We start from the raw sequence: 9,988 nt of genomic DNA on the forward strand, positions 1-9,988 counted from the left end.
ATTAAAAGATAGAAGAAGAAAAAATGTCAGCATTTGTGCAGCTACACCTACACTTCTCTGCTCTATTGAAAGCAAGTCTGTTGGTGAAATAAAGCAGAGCTGAGACAATATGAGACAGTAAATGGGGGCTGACAGGGAGACAGACAGAACATCTCTGGCTGGCTGCTGGAATGAAAACGCTTCATAGCCAAATGGTGTGGAGAAATAGTGGGAGCAATGGAATGCAAAAGAAGGTAAAGCTGAAAGCATAAGACTGAAACAGCAGAAAATTTGAAATAGGATAGAGGTGGACAAGACGCTCCTTCACTCTCACAAATTTATTTCTAAGGTCACTGTAAGACACACATTTCTTAAAGAACCCCTGCTCTACTGTAGATACTTGTCCACATACACATTTAAGTATTGTTTAGTGTTTCTTGTCTGTTCAAAATGTGTTGCAACTTGTAAAAAACACCTGAAACATGTATTTGAGGAAGGTGTTAAAAGACAGATGGAGGAGAGACAGAGGAGCAGACACATGGAGGCGGGAGGTTCCAAGTAGAGTTGGAAGTTTGGTTAAGGTCCAAATTACAAGGGCAGCAGAGGTTAAGAGGAGGAAGACGAAGAGGTGGGGTGAGGAGAAATGGTAGAAGAGTTGTGAAGGAGAGCTATGTATGAGTTTGGTAATGACACAGCATGGTGTACAGAGGAGAGAATGCAGGAGTGGAAAAGATATGAGAGTGAAGTAGAAGGAGGAAAACAGGAGAAGTTATGGAGGAGGAGGCTTTAAAGGTGAAGAAGAGAAGGGGAGAGATAAAGTGGACAGCAACAGTAAAAGAAAGAGAGTGTATACAGGAGAAGGAGGCAGATAGGTTATAGAGTAAGCAGGGAGAGGTTATAGAGGAGATGTCAGGAATATTAATAGGGCTTCAGGTTTACTTGCAGAAGCCCATTCAGCCCCAAACACATACTGTCACTCTGATTAAATATCACGTGTGTGTGTGTGTGTGTGTGTGTGTGAGTGTGAGTGAGTGAGAGAGAGAGAGCGAGAGAGAGAATGAACCCATATATTGACACACACAGTTTAAAGCTTTCTCTCATGCCTTTTATCTTTATTCATTCGAGCCACACACAGAAACAATTACATTCAAACACAATTTCTTGCACATGTAAACTCTGTGAATTCAGATCATTTACACCTTCACCTTAATTTTCTGTCCTTCAGACTTTATGTAGGGCCCGTCGAATAAGGCTGGATGATAAAATGTTTCCACCAGTTGTCATGTAGAGATTCAAACAAAAATGTCCTTGTTTCCTTTGTGGCAACAGATGTACATGTTGGACAGTCTGTTGTGGTTGGACAGAGTTGTAGTTCATCTCTCTGTAGTTTATCGTTATTCATGTCGTTTCAGATGCCAGAGGAACAGGCCTTCTGTGTGTTGGTGAAAATCATGTACGAGTACGGCCTAAGAACTCTTTACAAAAACAACTTTGAGGATCTTCACTGCAAGTTCTACAAGCTGGAGAGGCTGATGCAGGTTAGTGATGCAGTGTTTAATAATCTATGAAATGGAATGTATTACAATGCAATAGAAATTAGCATAATACTGAGAAGACAGCAATGACAGTTGGATGAAATAGAGTTAAGAAGTGTGAGTTTCCGCTGGTTCTGGAAGTCACTCCTTGTACTGTATTTTTAATGTATTAAACAATTATCTCAATGTTGATTTGAATCGACCCATGGGATATTTTGGAATAATGTAATAACCATATATGTTATGGCCACCAGATGTAATTATTTCAACTGCATTTTTGAGAAATCATTTTTTAATCCATCATTTGGACATGGCCAACGGCTCAAAGTACTACAATGTCCATGAGCATCAGCGCCTGTTGCCATGGAGAAGAAGCATTTTAAAGACGTTAATCAAAGTGATAGCGAATTCTTAACATGTCAGTGCAGTTGAGAAATATTGCACTAGTTGATCCTAAATTTAACCAGAATTTAAAACCAAATTAATTTTGACTAAAGATTGTGGTTATCAGTTTTTTCAACTGCGTGATCTTTTTTGGTTTTGATTTTATTTCCATCATTTACGCTTTTAAAAAAACAGAAAACAAAAAAATGGCGTCTGCAAAAGTTTGGGCACCCTGCACAGTTACCTTGTTCTGCTCTCTTGGCAAGTATCACAGCTTGTAAACGCTTCTTGTAGCCAGCCAAGAGTCTTTTGATTCTTGTTTGCGATATCTTCGCACATTCTTCCTTACAAAAGTCTTCCAGTTCTTTGAGATTTCTGGGCTGTCTGTCACACACTGCTCTTTTAAGGTCTAACCATAGATTTTCAATTATGTGGAGGTCAGGAGATTGTGAAGGCCATGGCAAAACCTTCAGTTTACGCCTTTTGATGTCGTGGATTTTGAGGTGTGTTTAGGATCATTATCCATTTGTAGAAGCCATCCTCTCTTTAACTTCAGCTTTTTCACAGATGGCATCAAGAGAGCGTCCAAAATTTGCTGAAATTTTATTGAATCCATTTTTCCTTCTACTCGTGAAATGGTCCCTGTGCCACTGGCTTCAATGCAACCCCAAAGCATGATTGATCCACCCCCATGCTTAACAGTTGGACAGAGGTTCTTTTCATTAAATTCTGTGCCCTTTCTTCTTCAAACGTACCTTTGGTCATTCCGGCCATAAAGTTGTATTTTAACCTCATCCGTCCACAGAACTTGTTTCCACAATGCATCAGGCTCATTCGTTTGCAAACTTCAAACGCTGATTTTTGTGGTGAGGAAGTAGAAGAGGTTTTCTTCTGATGACTCTTCCATGAAGACCATATATGTACGAGTATCTCTTTATAGTGGAATGGTGTACCACAACTCCAGTGCCCGCCAGGTCTTTCTGGATGGATCGTGCAGTCAAACGGGGGTTTTGGGGGTTTCTTTTGGCCTTCTCCTGCTTTGTGAGCAACAACTATTTTCAGTTTCAGTTATCTAGACAACTGCTTAGAAGAACCCATGGTGCTGATTGTCGGGGCCAGGTCAGATGAGTCTGGGCATTTAAAACCTTAAGTTGACATCACCTGGTCTTTCCAGACGATGACTGAGGACAATCCATGACGCTGTCAGGTTTTAGCTTTCCAAAGGGGGCGGTGCATGCTAGAAACTCTGCAGGGTGCCCAAACTTTTGCAGACGCCATTTTTTGGTTTTCTGTTATTTTGAAAGTGTATGGTGGAAATATAATCTAACTTTTTGTTTCATAATATACAAATGTCTAATCTGTCATTTGATGCCTTTTGGGAAGTTTTCCATCTTTTATTGGCTTCTTTATGCACATTAAAACAAATTATTACCTGGGGGTGCCCAAACATTCGAGCCCCACTGAACTCATACTTGGTGCCACTAAATAGAAGAGACTAGCAGACAGTGCAAATAGCCTTACAAAATGTATTTTTATTTTCCAAAAAAGTAAGGAAGGTTTGATCATATTCAAATACGTAGAAAGTGTTAACAGTGATTGCATCATCTGTGGGGAACAACATGTTTGTTGTTGCCTTGTTGACTTGTTTCTGGTCACAAAGTATAATAGAATTTAACAAGAGTTACTTAGTCTGTGCGTGTGAGACTTGTGGTCTCCATAGGCTAAACAGCATTCTGTCTGTCTGTTGGGGCTGATGAACCTGGTGCTGGTTAAGTCCAATCCCACTCAGGTATTACAGTCTAAATCCACTGTCTGAGTAGAGATTAATTTGGCCCTGAAATCCATCCTGGCTCTGCTAGCAGTAGTCTCTCAGAATCAAGTTCAACTTGGTTAGCAACGACCAAATGCGCTCAATGAAGGATGTTAGTGTTGACTGCTGATTTGTATTCATTTTTATTTTCAGGTTTATTTAACAGGGACAATGCATACTAATAATACATATAAAATGTAAAATGGGCCAGAATTAGGCAAAAGGCTGTTTTACATCTGCTGTCCCTGGACAGGTCGTATAATGTCACACCTAAAAAGATGAAAGAATTATAATAGTACATACAGGTTTAGCCAAATACAAGTAAATTTGTCTATAAAAGTAAAAAAAAGATTATTGACCTACAGTATCATGTGACATGTTAAATGTTGGCTGATTGAATCCTTCATTAAGGCTAAGACAAACAGGTACACTTTTCACTTAAAGCTAAAGCTTTTATCCTCATGTGCTTAATCTTCATAACAAAAGTATATCGAAACCGATAAACTAGAGCAAACAATTGTTAATGAAATAAAAATAAGTGGAAAATAGAATGAATTTAGGAACTCTCATCAAATGAAGTATGCAGAATAATATAACATTGCCAATGTTGAGTTCTGTTACTCATACACTTTATACATTTTATGAAACAGATTGCTCAAAAAAGGTTAAATTGCCAATTCTTGTTACAGATTTGTAAATGTCCCTATTTATGAATATGCTTGCTTTGTATAATATAGTTTATTTTTTATATAACTTGAAAAATATCTGTGCAGTGTATGAATAAAGTCTCTGACAGGCAACTGGGAAGTGATGCTGAATTGTTTCTTTTTAACTTTTTCTTTTGTTCTTGGGCCTCTTGGTCTCGCGTGAATGAGATTATCATCTCTTTGAGACGGCATGATTTATTAAAGGATGAGTAAAAATGAAATAATGTGAAATTGAAATGACAAACAGAGCCACATCTTTCTATTCTTGTAAAGTGCTGTTTCATCTCACAAGTGTCTCCACCTCCCTCTCTTCTATCTGCTCCCACAGGAGCAGCTTCCAGACCTGTGGTCCCACTTCCAAGAGCTAAACCTAGAGGCACACATGTACGCCTCCCAGTGGTTCCTCACCCTCTTCACAGCCAAGTTCCCCCTGTGCATGGTTTTCCACATCACTGACCTGCTGCTCTGTGAGGTATAACTTGGCTCACTGCACTACTTTATACTGGTAGCATATGGAGAGTGATTTGTCTACATTGTCTAGGGTCCAATACAGGGAGGGCCTTCTAGAAAGATGAGAGGAGTAGTAAGGAGATAGACAACAAGGTCACGGATAGAAGATAAGGAGTGGCAGAGGATACTGGGATCCTAGGAGGAAATATGGAATTGGTCTTTGGTTTGATCTAATATCTTCCCAATGTAATCAATAGGTACGCGCCAATTGGGCTTTTAAGGGCTGATAGAATCTTTAAATTAATGTCATTAAGACCACTTGACTCAATACCAATCACTGCTTGCTTCTTGTTCTAAAACATTTTTACAGAAAGCGCCTCTGAAGAGGCCTGCTATCAAAAGCAACTAGCCACTACAGTGCTACAGAGGAATGCACAATAGAAACAAAATGTTGCATACATTCAGTAGAACACCAAACACAAATGCAGAGAGTAAATCAGAGGTGAATAGAGAATAAATAACATTAAGGTACTATGATAGTATATATACAAAAAAGATAATACATTTTTGTTATTGTCCCTGTCTTTTGCCATGGCTGGAGAGGACTCCTGGGAAAAAAAAAAAATCTTCAATATTAACAGGATATGGAATACAAGAGTAAACCTTTTAAATGCAGCAACAAATCAGTCAAAACACAGGAATTAGAATTCTACTATGTAATGTATATAGTAAATAAACATATGTATACATATAAATAATAGCCCTATTGTCACTGGTACCCAATCCAGCTATTTGAGTCAGTATCGGCCCAAAATCAGTATAAGAACGCTGCATGCTTTCTAAGGCATGGATACCCAACCCGAGCTTGACGGGTTCCGACGGGCAGGGCGGGCTTGGGACAGGTATTAAGAAGTTATGGTTGGGTTTCGGTTGGGCTCGGTCACACTTGGTCAGAAGTGTTGTAGATGCCACCGGCATGGAATAATTTTTGCACACATTGTGCTGTGTTCAAAATAATCCCAAAACTGAAAGCCAAGTTCATTAATTCGCTCACAAGAAACATGATTTTAAACCTGACGTTACACATTTTATAACGTCAGCCTTGGAGGGAAAGTGTTTCCCCCGGTTTTCTGGTCACAGTCGGAAACGAAGCAAGCAGGAAAGGAGAAACACATTGAAGATTTTAAATTAAACAGCTTATTACAGTGTGCTTGTTGCCCCTTGTGCGCTGATGCTCTCATCTGTTGACATATTTAATGCCTTCCTACAGTTGCTTAATGAATGCAGGCTTTCCACACAAAAACGTACCCTACATGTGCCATTAGTATGAGGAAAAAAAAAAAAGATTTTGACTGTCTTGCTCAGACAAAAATTTCCTTTTGCCTGTTGGGTTTGGGCCATGTTTGTCATGGCCTTGTTGGACGCGGGCCGGGCTCAGACAGGAAAATCAGTCCCGATCCGGACTCTAATCCTTACCCCTGAGGACTTAATAGTTCAATGCTCTCGGGAGATCTGAACCCTATCAGTGTCTTTATTTTTTCATTGAACTAATCAGTGACTGCCTGAAACAAACATCGTGTTTAAGCACAAGATAGTTCTTAAGTGTACCTAGGGCCAAATCACCTTATATGATCCACGCTTGAGTTTTTGTTTCTTTGGCCGTGTCGTCTTATCTGTGGCCTTATGATTTGGTGACTCAGGTGAGGAGAGAAACAGAGCTTTTAGCTGATCACCACCAGCTGATGAGTTAGATCAGGTGGCTGGTAGGGCTGCCAGCGAGACCAGCTGAAGCCAAATATGTAATGAGGATGCGCTTGGAGTATCTGACTGAGGCCCCTATCTGGAGGTGGAAGCATGCAGCTGCCTCCTTATGGAAAATAAATATTGTACTTGGAGCATGGAAATTCAAAGTATCAAGGGGCCAAAAACAGAGCCTTGAGGAACACCACGTCCAACATGAGCAGATGATGAAGAGGCATTAACAATAACAGCAGCTTGAGTTCTGTCAGAGAGATCTAAACTGGTCCAGAGCAGTATTTCTCAGACCTATTTTTCCAGGTGACTCAGCACCAAATAGTATACACTGTATCACTGTAGCACAATAACTTATCGTCCACCACCATTACTTGCTAGAATTACTTTTATGTGTGTGCGCGCGTGCATAAATATAGTTTTGACATCTTTGACTTGTAAAAAGTTTCATTACATAAAAACACAAAATGTCAAATGCTCTATTTGTTTCTTCTCCCCTCCACATCCTTCTCTCTCTCTTCTTTTCTACCTCCCTCTGTCCTCCTATTGGCCCCAGGCAAAACAATTAAAAGTTTCTCAGGTCTTTCTCGCCCAATGAGCCGCATGATGAGAATCTGCTTGTTAAACGAGAATTCTCATCTTCTGCATAACTCTGTCTGCCCTCTTCTTCTTCGCTTTTTTTCATCATCTTCTTCCACTCCTTTATTGCTTTGTCTATCCTTTGTCCATCATCGTCATCTTTCATTATTTACTCTGTTGTCATTGCCTCTTTCTTTAACAACTGTTTTGCTGTTTTTTTTCTTCTGCTGTGTCTCATTCCTTCCTTGTTCATTTAATCAATCTTATTGTTATATAACCAATAGTCTTTCTATCTTGTTCTTTTTTCTCTTTATATTTTGCTCTCTTCATACAGCAGTCTGACATTGCTCATTGTCTTCTACTTCTCACAATTTCTACTTCTTTCTAAATGTCTTTTTATTAATATTATTTTCTCAGACAATGTCTCTATACCTCATATGAAAAAATTGTAAGTCAAAAGCTACTAGACTTTTGTTTGGTGAGTTTGTTTGTGCTTTCCCACTGTCTTTCACACATTTGACTAAGGTAATGATTGGTGGGGAGTCCCAGTCTCACACCTTGATGTTGCATTATGTATTTAGGTCATATGTGAATTGCTTTAGAATCATCGGTTATTACCACTTTATTAATCAGTAACCATTTAGTATTATTATTGGTATTGTCCAGATTATCTAAATTATAAACAACTGTTATGGTCCAGCGCTAAAACAGTGATTAACTAAAACAAAGGAATTCTGTGGAATTAATTTAACTAGTATAAAGCCTAACAAATAGAACTTTTAATATCACATCTGAGCTTCAAAATTATTTAATGATTTCCATTCCTATATACTTAACTCTGCCTAACTTGGTCTATTGCCCCATCACCCTCCCAGTCTATGTCATGGTGTCTCCATTTTTTGCATGATTATCTCTCTTTCTCCCCATGAATCTCTGTTGCTCCAACGCACCAAATCTGAGATAATCTTTCTTTCTCTTGTACACACCTTTGATCCTGCCTCAGTGCTGTAGCACCATCTTGAGGCCTACAAAGATAGGTATGTGAAGACAGAGCTTCCCCTCTCTTTTCTCCGGTTATTTTTAGAGCTGACCAGATATATTTAGCTTTGTGTTGCTATGTGAACTGGTTGTCACGGAGACCAAGGAGACGGTTGTTCCCATGCAGAGCTGACATCAGCTTTACATTTTCTTTCTTTCTGTCTCAAATTCATAATCATTGTGTCGACAGTAGAGCAAGAAAAAAAACATGTTTTCACAATACGATTTTCCAAATATCAGCAAATAGAAACAGAACTTCTTTCCACAAATATTTGCTCCACGGAGTAATCTGTGATTTTTTTTTATAGAAACATCATACATCTAATGACTAAAAAATAGCTCTGTCTGTTTTTTTATTTTAAAGTTTCCCCTTTTAGCACTTGAACTGTATCTCTCTCTGCTCTGTTTTGATTACCTTTATTTTTTGATTAAATTATAGTGCAGATGAACTCATTCTGTGCAGCACTTTTAAAAATTATTTAAATTATTAGCAATGGATCAATAGAGAGTCAAAGCAAATAAGATATGCTGACACAAGTATATAAATATTAGTAAGTTAATGGGGATAGGTTGTTTTAAGGGTTGTTTATTTAAAAAAGTAAATAGTTTGGACAGAGATCTACTTTTCTAGAACAATGTCATCTTTGACGTTGTTTTCTAAGAACTGTAATCTGTCATCTATTTCCTCTTTTCTTTCTCTTTCCTTAATATTTTTAACAACTTTTCTGCTGAATGTTTTACTTTTTTTAAATGCCAGTTATAAGAGGTTGTACATCTTAACCATCTAACGGCGGCTTACATTTGACTGTAGAGATTTTTGTTTTTTGAAGTTGTAAAAGTTGTAATAAAGTCATTTCATTCATATGAAATCATTATATTAAATATGCCTAACGTCATTTTAGAGAAGGTTAAGTGTATTATCCATTTGAAGTTGCAAAGTAAATCTGCAAAGTATAACTATAAATTGCTGCTAATTTCAGTTCCTGAATAAAATTTTCAGTTTTAGTGTACAGTATCATCAAAAAGCTGAACTTTGACATACCTGTAGATTGATGGGTGTTTAAAAGAAGGCCATGGGTCTACAATCCAGAACGAAAGACTTCTACACCCTTTACTCTCAATAACCTAATCTGCATATTAAAACATTAAATATCTCTGACTGAAAGTGAAAAGGACAGTGTGCAAGAGATGTTGGTTCAGTTTCAGTCTGTCTATCAGAAATAAACTGATACTACACTGATATGCTGAAACCTGCTGGCACACATGAGCATGATGCCTCTACTTGTTTCTGTATTTACATCTAATTTTCCTCTCTTCCAGGGTCTGAACATCATCTTCAATGTAGCCCTGGCCTTGCTCAAGGTTAGTTAACCCCTTCGTTCATTCATTCATTAAACTGTTACCATCGGTTGAACATCACTTAACTATCAAATTAGTTTTCATGTCAAAAATCCCATTTCTTTTAACCCACCCAAATTGTGTTTAGTGTTTTTACTTTGCTTCAATAAAAGAAAAGAAGAACTATAAATTGTTTAGATGATGATATTTTAATTTTGTTTTGTGCACCAAAGATAAACCAATGGCAAAACGCAGATCTTGACTTTTTTCTTTTGAAAGAAAATCAATTTTCAATTAATTGCACAAAAAAAAAAAATGACATAGAAGTAGGTTACGCACACATAGCAGTTTTTTTAGAGTCATTAGTGAGAGCCAGTCTCTCAAAGTGCAAACAAAATATTTGGGAAGCATCACTG

General features: G+C 38.0%; 1 protein-coding gene across 2 annotated transcripts in view; it reads left to right on the forward strand.

The window, feature by feature from the left end:
- The window catches only part of rabgap1l (RAB GTPase activating protein 1-like), a 113,551-nt gene that overhangs the window by 80,101 nt on the left and 23,462 nt on the right, over positions 1-9,988 (forward strand). For both annotated transcript variants that reach the window (XM_034881179.1, XM_034881180.1), the window contains exons 16-18: positions 1,392-1,517; positions 4,744-4,887; positions 9,555-9,596. In XM_034881179.1, the coding sequence (XP_034737070.1) occupies positions 1,392-1,517; positions 4,744-4,887; positions 9,555-9,596 (312 nt within the window). The remainder of the gene's footprint in view (positions 1-1,391; positions 1,518-4,743; positions 4,888-9,554; positions 9,597-9,988) is intronic.

The sequence above is a fragment of the Etheostoma cragini genome, chromosome 9, assembly GCF_013103735.1.
Source record: "Etheostoma cragini isolate CJK2018 chromosome 9, CSU_Ecrag_1.0, whole genome shotgun sequence".
Lineage (NCBI taxonomy): Eukaryota > Metazoa > Chordata > Actinopteri > Perciformes > Percidae > Etheostoma > Etheostoma cragini.